At 43.2% G+C, this 22,158-nt stretch overlaps 1 protein-coding gene across 9 annotated transcripts in view; it reads right to left on the bottom strand.

The window, feature by feature from the left end:
- ITPR1 (inositol 1,4,5-trisphosphate receptor type 1) overlaps positions 1–22,158 on the bottom strand; it is a 327,143-nt gene that overhangs the window by 136,610 nt on the left and 168,375 nt on the right. For all 9 annotated transcript variants that reach the window (XM_013054016.2, XM_004738411.3, XM_004738412.3 and 6 more), the window contains 11 exons: positions 20,590–20,728; positions 19,642–19,696; positions 17,134–17,299; positions 16,872–17,042; positions 16,322–16,387; positions 15,161–15,298; positions 12,004–12,129; positions 9,645–9,845; positions 7,535–7,786; positions 6,189–6,314; positions 3,597–3,725 (listed from right to left, as the gene is read on the bottom strand). In XM_013054016.2, coding sequence (XP_012909470.1) covers positions 3,597–3,725; positions 6,189–6,314; positions 7,535–7,786; positions 9,645–9,845; positions 12,004–12,129; positions 15,161–15,298; positions 16,322–16,387; positions 16,872–17,042; positions 17,134–17,299; positions 19,642–19,696; positions 20,590–20,728 — 1,569 coding nt within the window. The remainder of the gene's footprint in view (positions 1–3,596; positions 3,726–6,188; positions 6,315–7,534; positions 7,787–9,644; positions 9,846–12,003; positions 12,130–15,160; positions 15,299–16,321; positions 16,388–16,871; positions 17,043–17,133; positions 17,300–19,641; positions 19,697–20,589; positions 20,729–22,158) is intronic.

Raw genomic sequence — 22,158 nt, 5'->3', positions numbered from 1 at the left:
TACCCGGGTCATGGTAGCTTTGACTGCAAGGCAAACTTCACTGTGTCCAGTGAGCTACTCCATGGGATTTCAGTCTGGGGAAAGAGGACTTACATAGCCCCTCCATAACACAGTGGGAGTTAATATAGCAAAGAAAAAAAGCATTAAAAAACTCTAGAAAGGTTTCTGAGATAGAAGAAAAACAACAGAAAGTGCTGTGGTAAGGGGGAAGAAACTCTATTAGAAGAAAGTACAACAGGTCAATAAAAATTCAGAACCTCTTCTATGAACAATGTTCAGGTAACTTACACTTATTAGGTGCCACATTTGGGGACTCAACTAACAATCCTGTGGCAAACAAACTGCCTTAATGCTATACCTACAAAATGGAGGCCCAGAAAGCTTAAAAGAAAGTTCACCAAAGAACGGACAAGTGGTGGCAGAGCAGTGAGTCAACGTCAGAGCTCTCTGACGCCAACAACTTGTGCTCTTTCAACCAAGGTCACCTGCAAACCGGGATCTCACTGCTTTCTTCAGGAAGTACTTTCTGTGCCACATGCCAAGGCCTAAGGGCTTTTTGCCTCTCACTGAACCCTCACCAAGACCCAGAGAAGTCAACATCCACCCCACTGGCTAGAGTTGTGATGAGAACCCAACACCCAAATTCAAAGAGTATCTCTGAATTCAAAATTCAAAAAGTATCTTTGACTAAATTAATTCAATGGAACCAGTGTTTATTAGGCTCTGTTTATTAGGCTCTGTTCTTCTGACCTCTGGAAAAACAAAAAATGAATTGGCCAGAATAGCTTCCATTAGGCATCACTTCACTTGACCTCATGGCTGCCCAACACCTTCTACATATAATCCTCCCTGTTCTTGGGTCCTGAAGCCCTGCTTGTTCCTTGAATCCTATCCTATGTGCGGACAGAGTGAAGTGAAAACCTTCCTCTGGCTTCTGGAGTATCTTGTCTCTAACTATTTGTGCTGTGCCCAGTCCCTTCTAGTAAACCATTTCATTTTCTGGGCCACGACTTCAAGGAGCCAATGTATAAATTTGGATTCTGCCACTCCATTCTCCTGAGTCTCACCGATTCATTTACTTATTCAATGAGTCAGCAACTACTAGGTTCCGAGCACAAAGCGAGGCACAGGGACAGAGCAGGGTCACAGACAACTGGGCACCTAAGACATAACCACGTCCTTCTTACCGTAGCTGACAGTCTAGCAGGGAAAAGCACAAGTTCTTATTCACTAAGCCTCTCCTACGCACCAGGCATTATGCTAGATGTTTCATAAAACATTATTTCTTGTGCTCACAATAACTTGTATGGCGGATACTACATTTCTGCTTCAAATGCAAGCCAAGAGGTTCGGAAGTTCAGTGGCCAAGGCAAGTCCACAGAGCCAGTAAGGGACAGAGTGAGGATTTGAGACCAGCTTTATCCCGCTCTAAAGCCTCCAAAATTCTATTCTTCCTCTCTGGATCCCATAGTTCCAGCTGCTCCCTGGACATTCCACGGGCAACATAAATGCAACACAGCCAAACCCAAATTCACCATTTCCCTTCCTCATGTTTGGGCTGAATGAAAAGAAGGAAACAAACAAACAAACAACAACAAAAAATAAACAAGGAAGGAAGCCAGGAAGGAAGTAAAAATCTAGCTGGGGAAATGAGGCATATGCTTCTCAGCATATAAACAAAATAAAACAGACTATGAGAGATCCAAAAATAATATTCCTTGAAAATAAATGTCCTAGAAATTCATAAGCTACCCCTTAAAAAACAAAGCTAAAACCACTTTAGACTTTGTATTCTAAGTATATATAGACTACCTGGGTATTGCCAGGAACTTATAACATTTATATTGAAGATTCATCCCTCTGACAAGTCTGGCTTATTAGGCGGTCCAAAAATTGGCTTCAGAGTAAGGCAGTATGAGGAGACTGAAGTGACCAAAATAGAAAACCAAAACTCAAGTTCCCGTTTAATGGTTTTCCAATTAATGTGACTGATTTACTTTGACATTTTGGTTTTGTAATACTGTTTCACAATCTATAGGAGAATGGGCATTGCTGTGGTGATTGTCACTTGAAATTACAAAAGAAGCAAGTCTAATCTTAGTAAAGCATCTTCCCTAGCTGGCTCTCTGTGTAATAGTACTTGGTGAGGAGCATGTTCTGGTCTCTAGGAACTCATGTGCTTGGGATCCAACCAGTTTCTGCTCCCCAATTACTCATGAACAAGTACAGACATTTGAAAGGCAACCCTTCTTTTTTTTTTTTTTAAATGTTATTTTTTTTTTAAAAGATTTTATTTATTTATCAGAGAGAGAGAGGGGGAGAGAGCGAGCACAGGCAGACAGAATGGCAGGCAGAGGCAGAGGGAGAAGCAGGTTCCCTGCTGAGCAAGGAGCCCGATGCGGGACTCAATTCCAGGACGCTGGGATCATGACCTGAGCCGAAGGCAGCTGCTTAACCAACTCTGGGATACTTTCGCTTAACTGCTAGCTTTTATAGCTATTTCTAATTAAACAGAATGTTACCAGTAGTCCCAAGGAAAGGTATCTCAATAAAAAAATTCTATAATTCAACTTTTTGCATCAGAAAGAAGCAGGCTAAAATCATGATTATGCCACCTAATGGCTGTGACCCTGACTAAGCACGGTAATTAAACTTTCTGAGCCTCAGTTTACACAGCTGAAATGGGAAAAGTATTATCTACCTCATGGGCTGTATTAGACTCATATGAACTCTTTGCATATTAATGAACTATAGCAGTATCTAATTAATGCATCAGGGTATATTACACTGACCAAGAGTCACCCTTCCCTTAGAGCATTTACCTTCATTAGGATTATGTCTATACTCCAGCAACCTTGGGCCACCCATCAACCCCAGGACAGCCTCTATCTCCTCCTACGACAAGGAGGGTATTTCTCTTCTGACTGCTGGAGACCAAGATTAGATTTTATCCTGCAGCAAGACTCACACAGCGGTTAACCCAGATTTACGTTATAAAGAGAAGGATGATTTTTTTCCAAGTCAAAGAATGACATCATCTCCCAGATCCATGGATTCCTACCTTTGGACCTGGTGGGAATCGTGACACGGGGCCATGATGGTACACAGTCCCAGGAGTGCCACGCATGAAGGTGTGCATACGCCCGCAGGGCCGGGCCATGCAGCAGCACCCCTGGCTGGCTGCACGACTTCTCACACTAGCCCCTCACCATGTCGGGTAAACTCCAGGCGCACATTTGGGAGATAGAATCGAGATCTCCAAATGTGTTTTTAAGAAGCATTAATAACAGGGGAGCACCTATCCGAAAGCTGCGTCTCCTTCTTCTAAGATTAGAGGGGAGGAATCAACAAGAAGGAAGGGGGAAGAAAAAGCATCTTAAGGGGCTAAAAATCAACAATCAATAGAATCATCTGGTTTAGGACAACATCCTTAGGTGCTTCTTTAGTCAAGGGACCCCCCCCCCCCGCCACAGCAGGAAAAGCACCTTGTCCGAAAGCTCTGCAGAATGGCTCACGGACAGCGGCTCACTGCCAAATCCGGGCGGACAGCCACCGCCCAAGTTCAGCTGTGAATGCCCTGCCCTTGCCCTTCTTACCTGCAGCGTCGTGCTCTGGTCCGAGAAGGGAGAACTGAAGAAAGTGGTGACAATGCTCATGACAATTTCAGTAACATACTTCTCCAAAATGGAGTCTGCGTGTTTCCGGTCACTGGTGTTGTTACAGGCCTGCAAGGCAAGTGGACGTTTCAGACATGGCACCAAAACCTGCAGGTCAGTGGTAGGATTAAGAAATCTGGGGCCACTACTGCCGATTACCCCCTTAACAAATGAAAGGGAAGGGCTTGCAGATTGATACGTCTCCCTCTTAGGAATTACAGTAGTAACAACAGTAAATCATGCAGGAAGAGACACTAATCCACTCAGACATCACACAGAGACACACAAAACCGGGATGGCACCTAGAGGGCCATTGCTTCCCAATTCCTAGCCATGTGTGGCAAATCTAAAACCTTTAAAAGGCAGCTTAAGGCATAGTCACTACAGTTATCTATACTGTCCCCTAAAAGCAAATTTGTCTTCCTGGTGAAGCCACTCATCTCTTGTCAGCTACGGTTTCCTATCCATGTAATCAAGAGAATCAAATACATCAGTGAGGTCCATTGTGTGTGATGCTCTCCAAACCTACAAAATTTCACACATTCTTTCATTCAGTAGAAAAGTTAATATAAAGTTGTCACATCACTATGTTGTACAGTGGAACTAATGTCACATTGTGTGTCAACTAGACTTCAATTTTTAAAAAGTTAAGGATATGCAATGCTGTTGAAAGTAGTGGGCTGTAAATCAGTGGGTTAAAGCCTCTGCCTTTGGATCAGGTCATGACCCCAGGGTCCTGGGATTGAGCCCCGCATCGGGCTCTCTGCTCGGCAGGGGGCCTGCTTCCTCCTCTCTCTCTGCCTGTCTCTCTGCCTACTTGTGTCTGTCAATAAATAAATAAATAAATAATCTTTTTAAAAAATCAAGTTTTATTACCAAATTCGTTACTTACACAGTTTGGGACATTAACATTACTCATAAAAATTTATGAAGGGCAAAAAAGAATCAAGTTTTATTAACTAACTACCATGTTCTAAGCTTAATGCTGAGCAGTCTGTAGACAAATTCAGAAAATGAAATTAGCAACTCATTTTACATTTCTGAATAATGTAATGTAGAGGTCAGCAAAATTAAGGGCTGGTGGCTGCTTTTATAAATAAAGTTTTATTGGAACACAGCCATGCCCACATGTATACATATTGTCATGGCTGCTTTCAAACTACCAAGGCAGAGTTGTGATACAGAACAGATGGCTCACCAAGCTGAATGTTTTAATATCTGGTCCTTTATGGAAAACTTTGCTCAGCCTGATTCAAAAAAAGAAAGAAAGAAAAAAAGAAAAAACAAAAAAACAAAAAAACAAAGCAGGGGTCCCTGGGTGGCTCAGTCTGTAAAGCCTCTGACTCTTGACTCCACTCAGGTCTTGCTCTCAGGGTCATGAGTTCAAGCCCCACATTGGGCTCCACACTGGATATAGTCTATTTTTTTAAAAAAAAATTTTTTTAAGCATAAAATAAAAATAAAACAAAACATGTTTTTCTTTCCAATCTCTAAAACCCAGATTTATGGGATTAAAAGAGACTAGGAGGAATTTGACATTTAAAAAATATATATATGTCTGTGATACCAATACCTGAGTACTATTAAATAAAGTCCTCAATTGGGAAGAAAACAAGTTCCTATAGGTTCCTTGTCTTACACTGATAACTCTACATTCAAGCAGAAATTATCATAGTCTAGGACTCTAGAGTGCACTTTTCTTTTCAACACGTATCCGAAATTAAGGTTCATCTTACAATTATTCTCTCTTGGTTGCCACCACCTCTCCCCTAAATCCACCATCACAAAACTTCTAGTGTATCTATGGTGTGCCTTGTCAGGCTGTAGGTCTTGCAGCCTTAAGATTAATGTTAAGCTTCAAGCAAAACCAAATCAAGAGTATGAAGCCCAGTTCAATGGCTGGTCAGGAAAGCAGATCCAAAGGGAAGTGCTTCGCAGGATCCTCGACACCAGATGGAAGGAGAGAAATGCTCAAGCTTAGGACAGTGTCCTTCAAGGAGACATAGTGTCAAGGAAAAGAAAACTTTTAAATCTGATTGTATTATGTCTCAGATTTTAAAAAAAAGATTTTATTTATTTATTGGACAGAGAGCGAGAGATCATAAGCAGGCAGAGAGGCAGGCAGACAGAGAAGAGGAAGCAGGCTCCCCACTGAGCAGAGAGTCTGATGTGGAGCTCGATCCAGGACCCTAAGACCATGATCTGAGCCAAAGGCAGAGGCTTAACCCAGTGAGCCACCCAGATGCCCCATGTCTCAGATTATTATTCACAGATCAATCCATAAAGGATGAAGTGAAAAGCAGAAATGATCCATCTTCCTTGACACATGACACATAAAATCTATTCTCTGTTAGGAGTAAAAGGTAGAAAGTAATGAGACATATGCGAGGCCAAGAAACACATCTGCCTCCCTGTGCCACACATTAATGAGTTGAAATTATGTGGCTATTTTTCTTACGCCTGCATAAGGATGTCCAGACACACTTGTACATACACACTTGCGCTCTGCTGCTCAGTTCCAGAGAGCCTTACCCTGCAGATGTCTACAAGGAAATTCTCAAACAATTTCCACATGTGATTGCTGGTGTAAATCTCCTTCATTTCCACCTCCGTATCCACATAGCAGTGATTAAGGAAGTTAATGTATGCAATTTTAACCTGAAGACGGAAACAGACTTCTATGAAAAACTGATTTGGTATACATGGAATAAGAGAAACGCAAATCAAAACTCTGTCAGACCACTCTTTTCACCTATCAGATAAGAGTCCAGAAGTCTAAGTAGACAAGGCTGTGAGAAAAAGGCAATCTTGTCATTTCCTCCTTCACGAGAATCACCAGTTATTATCATCTCATTATAGTCTCATAAGCCTGTTAAACAGCCATGCAGGGCAATTACAGAACATCCACACAATAAAATTTTTATGTAACTATAAAAAAGGAATGTGGAATCTCTTTATGAATTTATACAAAAGGAAGAACAGTGTATCCAGAATGTCACCTTTTGTATTAAAAAAATTAAATAAATGGGGGAATGAAGAACATATATTTATATTTGTTTATATGCAGAATTCTAGACGATGCACAAGAACATAATAAATGATTTTCTGTGGGGTGGGAGGGAGCAGATTAGAAGACTTTTCATAGTTTACTCCTTTATAGTCTCTGCTATTTGAACTTCTCAAAAAAATTATCTAAAAACATACTAGCATATATATGATACATACTATATATACTGTATACAAATATATGTATATTTAGTTTAAGATAAAAATTAAGAGTATATATTTTAAACATATAAAGCCAAACTATATTCTGGATGATCCAATGTTTTTCTGTCATTTTTGTTACCAGCCAATATATATGAACAAGAAAATGGACAGCTTGGAAGGAATCATTTTCAAAATCAAACTGTTATTTATTATGGGTGGTAGATTTTCGTATTGCTTACCTGTAGTTCCTCAATATTTTATAATTGTCATTATTGTTATAATACAGATTTTCATTTTAAAGAATAAACTTGCAGAATCGGGTCTTCCATGCCCATGAACCATATCTCAACCCATTCAATCTCATTTTTTCATTCATTCATTCATTCAAAGGGGATTCAAAGAATCCTCTTTGCTCAACAGGCTGTTATTAGTTACCAAGAACAGAAGCATAGCAGCAGATTCCCACGGTTCTCAAGGAGACAGCAGGAAAGACTAACATCCCCTCACCGACGAGCTTTATGCACAAAATCAGCATTCAAGAAAATGTTGTTTCCACCAACTGAGACCTCACTATGAAATGAGCTGCAGGTCTCAGCACTGTGAGGTCTCGTGTGGGCCGGCAACAGCTCCACACGCCACACACAGAGGCATGAGAAAGGCTCACTCACCTCAGGGATGCAGTCCTCGTGGGTCACGACGCGGACGATGTCATCCAGCGGGAGCAGGGAGTTGCACTTGATCTCCGTGTAGACGTTTTTGCCCTCAGTGCACACGGCCAAGAGCTCCACCAGGTGGATGTGATACATGAGAGGGCTGTTCTCGTCCATCCGGTCCCTCTCTGACCTCATCATCTGGATCAGGGTCTGGAAAGAGGCTCTGTCGTTGTAGAACACGAGGACGTCTTCTCCCGAATTAACCAGCTATAAAAAGAACAGGGCTTGTTTATATTACAGGCTTGCGGAGGTGGGGACATCATTGAAAAAATATCTACTTGCAGAGAAGGAGAGCTGCTTTGTCAGCTTTTGCTTTCCAAAACCAGTCTCACCTTTATTACTAAACTCATCTAAATTTCATTCACTTCTATTAATCAATAACTAAAAATCTGCAGCAGCAGCACTTTAATCGACAGATACAGGTATATGACAGTGGCCTTAAACAAAACTACCAGGGGAAGAGAAAGTCTGCAGAACCACATTCATGTACCCAGTGGAAATGAAGATTGCAAGCTTGCATGTGGATTTCCAAACCTAATATTTAGGCTATGATTTTTCTTTTCAAAAATGTTTCCATTGGGGCACCTGGGTGGCTCAGTGGGTTAAAGCCTCTGCCTTCAGCTCAGGTCATGATCTCAGGGTCCTGGGGTCGAGCCTCATGTCAGGCTCTCTGCCTTCTTCCTCCTCTCTCTGCCTGCCTCTCTGCCTACTTGTGATCTCTGTCTGTCAAATAAATAACTAAAACCTTAAAAAAAATAGTTTCCATCTTTTTTATGCTTGAGAAGTAGTATCCGTTTTACAACTCTTTCATATACTGCCTCCTCTCTTCACAATGATCAATTATCCACTTCTTACTAAGGTATGTCTTCCTTTCAATACTGCTTCAAAGTATCAGGGCATTCCTACTTATAACTTGCCCCCAGGACTATGTGTGTGGCTTCTCATTAGTTCGCTTAATAGTAAATCAATTTCAGGAAATACAGAAGATCCATAAAGGGCTGGCACAGAAGTCAAAATACATATAGTCCATAATATCTGCGTAATAACAACTCACTTCTGTCAGCTCTAATTAGGTGCCAGATACCATGACCAACATTCCACATGGATCTAACCTCCCTGTGCCTCAGTTTTGCCCATAAAACTGAGGACGAAATTGATACCTAACTCATGGTGCTGCGTCCTGTAGATGAGACAAATGATTATATGCAAATTGCTTAGAACCTTGACTAGAGTAGGGCAGCCTTCCAATAATGTTAGCTCCTATTGTCACCGTGGTTTCCCTGAGCTGGCATGTCAGCTTCTTGGCTGAATACCACCGTGCCTTCATTTTATAGGAAGGCACACTGAGGGTTGGCAAGTCATCAGGTCACTGTGCCAATAAAGTAGTATAGCTTACACTCACATCCCAGGTCAAGTCAATTCTTTTAAACATACTACACTACCTTCCCCTGGAACCCTGTTTCTTATTAAATGGGAATTATAAATCCAAGTGTTAAATGGATTTACTTGATATTTCATTTTTATTTTTCAACAGGTGGGAAGATTCAACTGAGTCTATTTGAACACAGGTGTGGCAGAGGGCCTTCCCGGTCAGACAGCATCCCATGTGGCCCTGACTGCCCACAGACAACCCAGTGGGACTTTGTCCCAATTCCACTGACCAGCTTCTTCTTGTGAATCAGCAAGCAACAATTTTTTCTAGCTAGTTAAGCGAATAATTAAAGAAACTGTCATATAATCCACAGGAATGTAGGCTGTTCTGGCTCAGTGGTTTCTATCTATATTTAATCTCTATTCTTTGTAATTTTTGTTCAATATTCCTATTTTTTTCTCCTCTCAGAAGAATCTGAGCCAAAATGCCTTAAAATAAATAGATATGCTGCTATGAAAAAGTCAGATCAGACTCTCACTTCTACATACAATTTAAGCTCACAAATACACACCACAATTACGTTTTGTCCATTTATGTGGCTCCAGGAGAGGGTGCCAGTTCGTACAGAGAGCAAGAATTTAAAAATTTGCCAGAAACTCTAGATGAAGGTATATAGAAACAAACAGCTGTCACCTCAGCCATGACCATGTCTTGGCACTTTTTGATGAATTTCCCTTCTGCCTTGACGATTGTCTGCAAGAATTTTATGTACTGGACGTTTCGACCATGGGTCTCAATGCAGTGAACAAAATGCTGGACAACCCGCTCATTGATCTCACTGCAGAGCTGGAAATTGTTCATGAAGATGTGCTGCATGGTGACCGCCTCCAGGATCTGGCACAAGAGTGAGGGCAGGAGCACAGGGAAATGGTCAAAAGGTGGACAGAGCGGAGTCAAGTGAGAAAGAGAGTCTAGCAGTATGCATAGAGAGAAGCGTTGAAACCCACAAAGACACCTTTCTCCTTTCTCACTTCTGTACTGCCTTCTTTTGTAAGTTGTAATAAACCCATGGAAAGGGAAACGAATCACTTGTCTCCAGCTCAGTGAACTACAGCGGAAACCCCAGCACCCACGTCCAGAAACGAAAGGCCTCACCCCGCCATTTAATTCATTTTGATTTCTGCAACTACAAATTAGTTTTGCCCGCTGTCAAGCCTCATGTACTCCCTTCCTGTCTCGTTTCTTTTACTCACAGTCCAACTGCAACGCTCTCAACATGCTGTTGTGTGTATCAGTAGTCTGTTTGTGGTCACTGCTATGGAAGTTCCATGGCCTGGATAAACCACCACGTGCTTCTCTGTTCTATTGCTGATGGGCATTTGGGGGCGGATCCAGTTTCAGTACCAAGTAGTAACACTACTCTTAGCACCAATAGTGCTGCTCTGAGCATTCCAGAACGTGTCTTCTGCTAAGCTTTAATATACGTGCATTTTTGTTGGGTTTCCACCCAAGAGTAGAATTGCTGGGTTGCGAAGTACAAGCGTTTGGCTTGAGACAGAACTTGCCAACAGCTTTCAAAAGATGTTAACAATTTCCATTCTACACTAGAGCTTTTCCATACCCAAGTTGGGTTACAGTGTTGTTGGTCTCTTTGGTTTTTGTCATACTTTGTTGTGCAAATCTTAGCTAATTTACACTTCTCTGATGATCACTTTGCCCCATTTACTGGCTATCGGGATTTCTTCTATGGATGATTTCATTATAAACTTTTTTTTAACCTTATTTTTAAAATAGGTCATCCTTTGGATTATGGACATTGGGGAGGGTATGTGAGTGTGGTGAAATGTTTAAGCCTGATGATTCACAGACCTGTACCCCGGGCATATAATACATTATATGCTAATAAAAATAATTTTAAAAAATGGGTTGCCCTTTTCCTTATGGACTTTTTTTGAGTTGGTTATATATTCTAGATAGGAATTCTTTATTGGACACATGTAATGCAAATGTCCTCTCCCTGTCTCTGGTTTGCCTCTGGAGGATCTTAATAATGTCATTTGGTGAATAGAAGTTTTTAAAGAAGTCTGGTTTACTGATATTTTCCTTTGTAATTAATGCTGCTTGTATCCTATGTAAGAAAATTTCACTTTCCACTAGGTCATCAAGATATTTTCGTGTTATCTTCTAGAAAATTTATTTTCTATTTTTTACCCAGTCAAGTTTTATGTTTGGTGTGAGGTAGGGGGCTCTAAACTTTTTATCCTTTTTCCTTTCTTTCCCCATACATAACAAAGAGGAAGTATTACCCCTCAACCTTCCAGTCTTCTCCTCCAAAGCTCTAGGGGTACTAATGAACGAGTGAGTGTGCGTGTATTTACAAGGATATCCTTTGTAGAATTATTTACAAAGTCAAGAATTAGACATTGCCTCAATGTCCACTAATATGATAAATGGTTTTTAAAATGTTACAGCCATACTATGGAACACCATGTAGCCATCACAACTTCTCATCAAAAATGAGAAAAATTTATGTGGCTATGACTTGCAAAAACAGCCATAGTATTAAGTGAAAAAAGCAAAATGCAAACTATAGAGTACGTCACCATTTTTCTTTAAAAAACTGCACAATACATACTTTCAAAACATATCTGACAAACTAAGATAGGACAGTTATGTTTTATATGAATAAACCATGTATTTGTATATATCTAATGTATTATGTACACAGAAAACTTTATGCATGACCTCAGGAGGATGTGGCTAGAGACTGACAATCAGCAACTCTCTAGGGCTAAAATTTGATGTAATAAAGAATGTTAGGAAAAAAATATATCTTACCTTACCCTATCACTTCCTCCTCCCTTTCCCTGCTTTCTCCCCTAAAAAGATGGGGAGTGTTTATGTCCTCCCGAGAGTTGGTCCAAATGTTCCTTTTAGAATGAATGTCGCATTATAACAAGTCCCTGTGGTCACCACAGCAAAAGAACAAGTTGTTCCTCTTACTGCTTCCTGCCCTCCCCTCACAGATTTCCAGACATGCCTGAGGTCTTACCCCTGGGTTGAGAAACAGGTTTATGTGTTTGTGTAGCAAGGCTTGATTCTGCTGGTTGCCTGCACAGAAATTCTGCAGGAATTCGTGAGCCAGCCTCATTATCTCCTGCATCTTGGTATCTTCAGCCTGTGTGGAAGGAGGCAGATGAATAATAGGTTGAAAACAGGGCTACGCTGTGGACAAAAGGTCAGCAGGTGACAGCACCTACCTTTCCGCCAGGAGACCCAGTTCTATGACACGCTGAAGGCCTGTTTGTGTGAAAATACGGGGGTGCTGCACTGATGACACTGCAAAGAAGCCTGTAACTAATTCTACTGTCCTACGTTCTCTGCCACTAGCCACAAGCAGACACAAAAAGAATTTATTTGGGAAGAGTAGAATACAGAGTGGAAGCCATTTCTAACAATGCCCCAAATTTCTGAACGCACCCCCAATCCTGAGAGCAGAGTGACAGCACAGCAACAGCCTACTGCGTCACTGCTGGTGAACCCACACCGCCCCAGCTCTCGGGCTCACCCTGTTTCATCTGCCGAACGTAAGCATGCATTAGAGCTCTTGGCAGGAGAGAACATGTCAGAGTAGAAATCTCTTTAGATTATAAACTTGGGCAAATACACCTGCCGTAATCCTGTCCTTGTCACCTCAGCCTCAGCATTTAACCCAAGAGTTAGTTTTCCCACCTGCAAAATGGGGATAATACCTGCCCCAGGCACTTCACACAGCTGATTATGTGATTCTCATTTCCTACCGTAAAAACACACACTCGGTGTTCTTTAAGCATTAGATGCCCCGTGATAAGACAACTGATTACACCCTACTGCCATTCTACCCAATTCTAAACAAACCAACCTTTAATATAATAAAAATGAAGGAGAATGAAATGGAATCATCCGTCTTATTTGTACAGTCAACAGTAACCTCCCTAAGTCGTCTCACTTATATGACCTCTTTCGAGCAGCCAGGAGCCTAACAGTTAAGAAGGCAAGCCCTAAAACCTGACTGCTTAGGGCTTATGCAGATCTACCACTCCCTAGCCATGTACTTAAGCATTCAGGGTCTTCGTCTCCTCCTCTGTGAAATGGAGGCAACAAAAATGCACACTTCGTATGGTTGTCATGAAGATTCAGTGCAAAATCCATGTCAAGTGCTGAGACAGTTATCACACCATCAACGTTAGCTACTGGTTCTGGTCTAGACCAGGGGTCAGACAGATACTTTGGGTTTTGTGGGTCAAAAAGCAAAAGAGAGAACATTTTGCAGGTACCACTAAGAATGTAACTATTGAAAAATAGACAATCATTCTTAGCTAATATGCTGTATAAAAACAGGTGGTGGGCTGGATTTGGTTCATGTCTGCAGTTGGCTCCCCCTGATCTAGATAATAATCCTGGGAGAAAACAGGACACATCTGGGCAGAACAACTTACAGAAGGAATCTGAGCTACCAGCTTTAACAATCAAAAATGGGCAAGGTTAAGAGGAGTCCCATACAACAGAGTGGATATTACCGTTTGTCTCTCATTAACAGAGAAAGTGGCATGCCTTCCAGCTCTAAGAAATCAGAGGCCTTGGGACAGAGAGACACTGCTGGCCGGCAGCCGTAACCTCAAACAGTCCTGCACTCTTTCACTTCTTTGCTAAAAGGAGAATCTGCTGGGGCTCACAGAAACTAAAAACTTCATCATTTGAAATGGATTTTTACAAGGCAGGTAAGCTCTAAAGACATCACATAACAAGAGCGCATCTGTAGGAATTCCTCCACTGTTCTCCCACACTGGGATATCTGCACTCATGGAGTAACACACACACACACACACACACACACACACACAATGTTTTCCCACCAATTCCAACCATATCAGGTTACCTGTTTTTTTTCCATTAACACTACTCTACGAAGGCATGTATGTTTTCAAGGAAACTGAGGATATTAGGAGGCAAAGACAAGGCCAGCAAATTACCTCCTCATACTCTGTACGCACAGCAAGGTAAATCAGCTTGCTGGTTCTAGCCTAAATGCCAGTCAAATGAGGATGACATGCACACTTGTGCTAATGTCAGGTTAGTTAAGTTCCTGACCTCTTGGAGGGATTAAGCTTACACCTTATAGGTGGCTACTGAAAGGTTGATGAGCCTGAATCCTGTGGCCCCCGTGACTGTGGTGGTGGCCTCTGCCAAGAACTTCCTTGAGCACAGGCAGCTGGTGCAGCAAACAAGATCTGGGCCCCACAACTGAGCAGTGCTGGCTCTGTCATGTTGCTGCACTATGGAGGGAATGTATCGAACCTCTGGTGACAGTCTTTTCATCTAAAGTGGGGCTCCGAAAAGTATGACCTGTCTCATGCACTGTCTTAAGGAGATCAAGTGAACGAGTGAACAAAAGGACCTAGTGCAGCCCCCGGCGAGCACAAGCAGTGAGGCTTCTTCAGGCAACTCAATGCCAGCAAGGTTTTCTGGCAGTCACTGGTAAAATCAAGAGGCAGAAGTCCACGCCCTCGGGCTCTAAACTTCCCCAAGCCTCAGTCTCCTCATCTGTCAAGTGGGAACACCATGACAATGGCACTGGATTGTGGAAGCGAAGGGACAGGGCTTTCACAAATGCCCTGTCAGGCTGCACAGTGCCAAGCACCATTACCCTGCTTCCCTAAATCCTATCACTGTCAATGACAAATGCTGGCATGAAAGGATGGGACAGAGCGTATAACTTCTCATGAGAGAAAGAGGACTTAGAGCAACATATACGATAGACCCAAATACTTGGCCAGATGTCAGCACGCTACTGAGGACCTCCAAAGTGGGCAAGCCCCACGTTCCCACATGCATTTAGAAACCTGTAGGGCTTAAACTGCCTGCAGGGCATTTGCAGAGGATGCTGGAGAGCACAAGCCCGTGCGCAGAGCTCCGTCTAGCCAACCTTCACATCCAGCGTGGTGTGGGAGCAAGGCGAGAATCAACGGGCTCCTGCCTAGAATCTAAGAACTGGAGGCAGGTTACGGGTGATTTCACTTTATGAAGCTGTTAGTTTCATACGAGTGACCTACAAGCGCCTCACACTCAGCTCATCACATCGGCTTCATGTCTTCACCAACACCACCAAGCGATAAGGGCTGAGGAAAACATGGGGACCCGCCGCCCTCTGGGGAGGGGGACTGGCTCACCTTCTCATAGGGGATCTGCAGCAGCTCCAGCACCACGGCATGCGCGCCCATGTTCCGCAGAAGCCGCTGCTGCTGCTTCCTGCTTTTCCTCACGGACGCGCTCTCCTGGACACAGAGTTTGCTGAGGCGGATCAGAATCTATCCGAGAGAGAGATCCCAAGTTTGTACCTCTGACCAAACCTCAGCTGTGAGCTCCAGGGTCCAACACGGTGACAACAGGCAATAACGGTGTATGTACATGCGAAATTTGCTGAAGCAAATCCTAAGTGTTCTCACCGCCTCCAAAGAGCTTACTCTGTGAGGTGATGCATATGTTAATGGACTTGATTGTGGTCATCATCCCACAGAGTATATCTATCCAATTATGGCATGTCATGTTTTAGTGAGATTATAATTTTTGTTTTGGGTCAATTATGCCTCAATAAAGCCAGACAAAATGAAAGAAATCAACCTCCAAAAACTAGAAAGCACAACTGAGAAAAAAAAAAACCGTAGGTGCTGGTCATGGGCAGGGAGGCAGAAGTGATCACAGCATATTAAAACACCCAAAATGAGGGAGATCGTGTTCTAATACGCAGTATTATTGTTAATCATATGAAGCTGAATCTCCATGTGGCTAAGAACATGCCCTTCCAGAGGATGCAGTGGATTAAGGCTTCAACCCAAAGTGGGATAATTTCAGAAAGATCTCCTAAAATGATGAGACTCAGCATCATTGCCAGGGACTCGAGAAGAGTGTGCTCTGTGGGTAAAAAACCCACAAAGCTCCCAACCTCCCAACTTTGAACCACCTTATGCAAAGATCTCTAAAGAGCTAGAGCCCTCAGGTGGACACTATGTGCCAGCCGCTGAGATGGAATTCTGATGGTTTTATCAATTAATCCTCTGGTCAGTTATAACCCCTCAGAAATACACGTGTTAGCTGCATCAATCAAAAGTGAGAAAACTGAGGATAAGTAAAAAAAAAAAAAAAAAAAAAAGCGGCAGAGGATGATTCGAACCAAGATCTGACCTTAAAACCCATGTATGTAACCTCTGCAAGCTTCTTTCGCCCTGTGAAACTTTACATGAAGGAAAAAGCCTAAGTGTTTGCACCTTCAACCTCACTATCACAGACCGTAGCTCCTAGGAGATTGGAAAGCAGGCAGGAGGGCCACTTACCTCTTTTACCACCCTGTAGTTGTAGCTGCTGGTGCTCTCATGCTTTTGTGACTTGTTATTCCCATCCTAGAGACCAAAATAAACGTAAGTGCGGTTTGTTTGGCCCTTGGGCAATAATTTGTTCATTCGGCTTGGCATCGGCATTTAGGAAGCAATGAGAATTTGGCAGTTTTCCTATCGTCGTGCTGGGTTTCAGCCCAACTCATTCAGATTGATGTGATTTCACTGATGTGGGAGAGGATTGGGGTGGGGGGCAGCCTCCTGAGAACAGGTTCTTTCCCAGGTGGGTCTGCTGGGAAAGCTGGAGCTCATCCTCTCGCAACAAAGTCTACTCCCCACAGTCCAAGGTGACACAGAAGAAGTAGCTAAACTTCCATTTTGCAGCTTATTTCCTAGGAGAATGGCTGTTACTGTGGCTACTTAATAAGCTAATCTCTTGTGAATAACGCTCAACCCACAATCTGCGCTTTTTCCTAAAGCCAGAGGAGGGTACCCCGTTGTTGAGGAGCCCATCCATCTGCAAGGACAGTGTGAGCCTCATCTCACCCACCTCTGTTTTCTTATGTTCATTTTCACCAGAGGCACCATCCATGGCCTCATCAGGGCCCTGCCCTTTGTACACCCAGAGCTCTGATTTTTCCACGATGGATCTCAGCTGGTCCAAGTCTTGTTTGATCTGTTTGTAGTTGTCCACATCTTGGCTGGTAACAAGCAGCTGGACCTGAACAAAAGCAACGGGTCAGCGGCGACAGCAGCCTCTCGAAAAGTCACGTGAAAAGCAGTAACAACACACAAACAGCAACCCCGGCTACCTGTTTGAAGGCCTGCAGGACCTCCTGCCTCTGACTGAAGTGCCGGAAGAGGAGCTGCAGCGCTCCTGAGACCAGGGGTGGGTAGTCGTGCATCGTCAAATGCAGCAAGACTCGGAGGAAGGTTCTGCCGCCGTGGTCGTCCAAGTCCAGGGGGGTGTTCTCCTCACTAAAGGAGCACAAGGAAGGGGGAAGGCCAGATGAGCCACAGAGGCCCTTCTCTCACGTGCTTGGACCCAGACACACCCACCAGTCAGAGTTCTCACCCCACAGCAGCCTCGGGGGGCTTGAGTTTTAACAAGCCCCCCTAACAACGCAATCTTGTTTTAACTTCCGCTACATTGTAAGGTGAAGGGACAATGAAGATCTCACCACTGTCCGATTTTAAGCCAAGGTCCCTACCCTCCCACAGTGACAGGACCTAGCTTTTTTCTCCAGATTCCCGACTCCTGGGTTTTAGTGCTCTTCTGCTGGGTCTCGTCTATGGGCGGAGGACTGCACACAGTTGTGTTTGTCCAAAATCAGGCGTTTATCTTTTATGGAAGATGCTGTAATTCAGTGCCTACCAAAGGACTAGTTGCATTTACTTCCACTTCACGGCTAACTGATGAGGTAGTCGGTACCAGGTCCCCTGATCCCACACGTGGCTGTAGCCATCAAGTCACTATAAAAATGTCCCAGTGATTACTCCTGTGCTCTGAACTTCTAAGGTCACAAACGTGTAACAAGGAGTCTGCAGACCCCACTTTGGGGTGTGTTGCCATGACCAGGACGACGCGGTGTGCTTCAACTGAGGACCATTAGCAAACTGTCGGGACTGATCTCTGTATCTATTTTAACTGTGTCATTTAAATAATTAAAAAATTAATAAGCGTGTCCTGGATCAGATGGTAAACTGCCGCCAACCTGAGCATTGCTCCATTGCTGTGTCAGTGGCTTGCTATGTTGTGTTACCATCGAATGAATGCCAAATGGTGGGAACTTCATGCTTGCAGGTTAGCAAGAAAAGCACAGAGGGGATTTCACAGGATGATACTCTATTCTGGGTACATGCTCTAAAAAGTTGTGAAGACAGTCCTACTGCTATGCAATAGTAGAAAATGATGGGAAAGTTGAGATACCCTAAAAGCACATGGTAGTGTCATCATGATGAACTCAACATCCTCTGTGTTCCAGAAAAACATCTTTTACCGTAGTAAATAATATTGCTAATTTAAATTTCACAGGTTTTATAGTAAGTGCTGGGGTAGACTGCTAACATTGGTGCCCCCTCAACAAAAGAGACCTTCCTGGTATAGACATCTTCATGTAGATCCCTCCTCCACTGACACTGGGCTCAGCCATGGGATCTGCTTTGACCAACAGGATATTAGCACTGCGATACAAGCAGAGGCTTGATTATTGTTGTATGCTGTTGGCCTATCCTGTCGGGTGGGAACTTCTTTGCACTTAGAGCTAGTCACCGAGCTACAAAGAAGCCTAAGATGATCACGTGTAGAGAGAGAGAGGAAAGGAGGGAGAAATAGAGTTCCCAGCCTTGAGATATTCCTACCAAGGAGACAGAAATGTGAGTTAAGAAGCTTGCATGTGCCAGCCCCAATCACCAGCCCCGACCAACTCAACAGTGACCAGCAGATGAGCCGTCCAGCTGAGCCCCAGCCAACTCACTTAATTATGAGAGGCAGTGAAAAGACTATTTTTTCAATCCATTAAATATATGTAGTAAGTTACACAGCAATAGATAAGTGAACCAAGTATGTGTATGAAAAGAACTATGTGGGGGACACCTGAGTGGCTCAGTCGGTTAAGTGTCTGCTTTCAGCTCAGGTCAGATTCCAGGGTCCTGGAATCAAGCCCCACATCAAGCTCCCTGTTCAGTGGAGAGTCTGCTTCTCCCTCTCCCTCTGTCTCTCCCCCTCCTAATGCTCTCTCTCTCAAACAGATAAAAATCTTAAAAAAAAAAAAAGACTATGTGCAGAGGGTATTTAACTGAATTTGTGGCTGTTCGAGTCTTGTAGGTATTTGAGTCTCATAATAATGTTTTAAGTCTACATTGAGTAATCTGATCTTTTAAAAAGAGGATCATACGTTCATCTAATGTTGGGGACAATGTGTGTTTCTGTTGTCATTGCACGTACAAAAATGGCAATCCACCAGCAGCAGAAACACATGATCTTGCTAACCTCACTTTGTTTTCAATCCCCTCTTTCTTTCAACCCTATTTTGTACCATTAAAAAAAATATTTTAAAATGTGTATTTGGGGAAACCTGCATTCCTTCTATCCTAAGCAGGAAACACATGAACACACACACACACACACACACACACACACACACACAACCAACTAATATCATTCTGACCTGAGCACTAAGGGTTACAAATACAGCCAAAAAATAACCTAAACCCAAGGCTAATTGTTTCCTAGAAAAATGAAGGAAAAGCCTTTACACAAAAGGAGACTTCCTACTCTTAGAATCACTCATAAAATTGAACACTGAAATTTTACTTTCCTTCCTCCAAAGATGCCTTCTGCTTGCTCTTCAATGTGCTCAAAGTCAAGAGTACCTGAAAAGATAGAGAACGAAGCTTCAGATGTAGAAAGGTCTAAAAAAAAAAACCAGGCTGTTGGTGAACTTTCCCAAAAATGGCCTTGCCCCACCCCTAGGTTAACCTCAAGTCTCCCAAAATCTTATCTTGCAAAGCTGTGCAGCCAGGTCAACCCAGATCACACTGTCCAGTGGCTCTGGTGTGCACTGCTCTACATTCCTGTCAGTCTCCTACCTGCTCATGATCCCCTTAGCAGAGCAGAGTGATGACCCCATTCCAAGGCAGCTCAGGCCTTGACAGGTGGGATTATGTTCCCCACTACCACCTTCCCCAGTACCCTTCATCACTATTTCCTGGGCAAGGAAAAACTTCCATTATGAGTAAAAGTTGCTAGTGGATGAAACATTTTCTTAGAGGGTTTTGTTTGCTTTTATTGGCATTTCATGTAACCACAACACTACAACCCTCAGCTGTCTTATGACGAAGACACTCCAAGATGGAAGGAAATAAGACCTAACCCAGAAGAGATCAAAACTCTATCAATTATTCTTCTGTTCAAAAAGGGTAACTCCAGGGGCGCCTGGGTGGCTCAGTGGGTTAAAGCCTCTGCCTTCAGCTCAGGTCATGGTCCCAGGGTCCTGGGATCGAGTCCCGTGTCAGACTCTCTGTTCCTCAGAGAGCCTGCTTTCTCCTCTCTCTCCGCCTGCCTCTGCCTACTTGTGATCTCTGTCGAATAAATAAATAAAACCATTAAAAAAAAGGGGGGGTAACTCCAAGAATTTTGTTCTCCATTATAGTAATCTTCAAAATATTCATATTTTACCCTTTCTGTAGTATGTACTGTTGGAATCCTCAGTTTTTATTAGACTACACCCAGTCTACGGCTGAAATCCCATTGTGGAATCACTAACCTGGTACGTTACTTGGCCCCTCTTGGCTGCTGTTTCCGGAGGATGTTTCTGAAGTCTGGGAATTGCTTTCATCAAACTCTCGCTTAAATATACACAGGAGGCAGGAGATCCTATAATCCAACCTCACATTCAAAATAAACTAAAGATTCAAGTGGAAATGGAAACAGATTGGTTACATTAGCATACCACCTGTAACACTTTGCCAAGCCACTGCACTCTGGCTGGGCCTGGTAACTGTTGCATCAATTAGCTTAAGCACTAAGTGAGCCAAATATTTGGCTTAGATTTCAACAATTACTTTAACAACAGACTTCCATGGAGTATATCAAACCTGTCCACAGCACCTTAGCTTCCAGTGCAAACTTCAACATCCAGACAATTAATTTAATAATTGTAATAATAAATCACTCACTCCCTACTCCATCCTCTATAAAACATTACTTCAGCAAGTAGTAAATGCCAATTCTGGGCCCTGAGAATGGTGAAGCTGGCTGCTTTAATTTAAAAGAATTAACAAAGAAAAATATGTTTTTACTACTAGAAACTAGCTCGGTCTGTATTTTTCATTTCAGATGGTTTCCTCTGATTTATTATCAACCCTTGGGTTCCCTCTTCATTCACTTTCTACATTCCCTTGCCCTCTGCTCTGAAGAAAGGTTACTTTTTCCTGGATTGTTGCTAAAGCCACCCCCCACCCCCCAAAAAACAACAACAAAAAAACCCTACCACATGGCCTTACTTGAGGACCTTACTAACATTCCCCCTTCCATTCTCTCCCCATCTCTGCCTTGCCCTCTTGGTGACCTTACCCAATCCCAGGGCAGTCACCTCTCTCAGACCGAGACACTACCTTGGCTTGCCTTCAGAGATGCTGGTCATTGTTTCCTATTGACTACTGGACATCCCATTCGGGGTCTTTGCAGAGTCTCAAACTCAGTATTGTACAGAACAATGTCAATCCTGCCCAGGTTCTCTCAGTCAGCCTCAGGAACACCGACTCCTCCTTCCCTGAGTCACACATTAATCAGAGACAAAGTCCTCTTGGTTCTGCCTCCACCACTTCCCCTGCGTCTCTCCCGACTATCACTTGCCCCTGCACCCATCCTCCTTCTCTTCTGCCTTGTCCTCATCAAATCCACCTCCCACAGGCACTCATTCTTATGTCAGTCCCCTGCATAAAAATCTTCAAAGTCCCACCACAGAATAAAGTCCTACCACTTGAGGCACCTAGAGCTCTCTAGAACCTGGTCCGGTCCTCCTTTCTGACAACCTCCATTCCACACATGCCGGGTCTCTGCCCAAGGAGGAGATGCTACTGGCCATGTGATGTCATGCCCTCATCCAACCTGCTCCAAGTTCAAGGGGACTTGAGTATGTTCCCTTGTTTCTATACTATAAATCCTGTCCAGGCTTAAAAGCGCAGATGAAATCCTACCTCCTCTGTAAAAACCTTCTCTGCTGCTTACTAAATGAGATCACATGACCCACCCCTGTGTCCCAGGAGACACTTTCCTCAGAGTTTTATTTCCTTATTTTCCTATTAGACTGTAAATCGCTTTTGGATATAGT

This window comes from Mustela putorius, unplaced genomic scaffold (genome assembly GCF_011764305.1).
Source record: "Mustela putorius furo isolate JIRA1106 unplaced genomic scaffold, ASM1176430v1.1 tig00003850_pilon_pilon_pilon, whole genome shotgun sequence".
In the NCBI taxonomy this organism is placed as follows: domain Eukaryota; kingdom Metazoa; phylum Chordata; class Mammalia; order Carnivora; family Mustelidae; genus Mustela; species Mustela putorius.
Note: the sequence above shows the minus strand (reverse complement) of the source record. Positions and strands in the feature narration are given on the sequence as shown.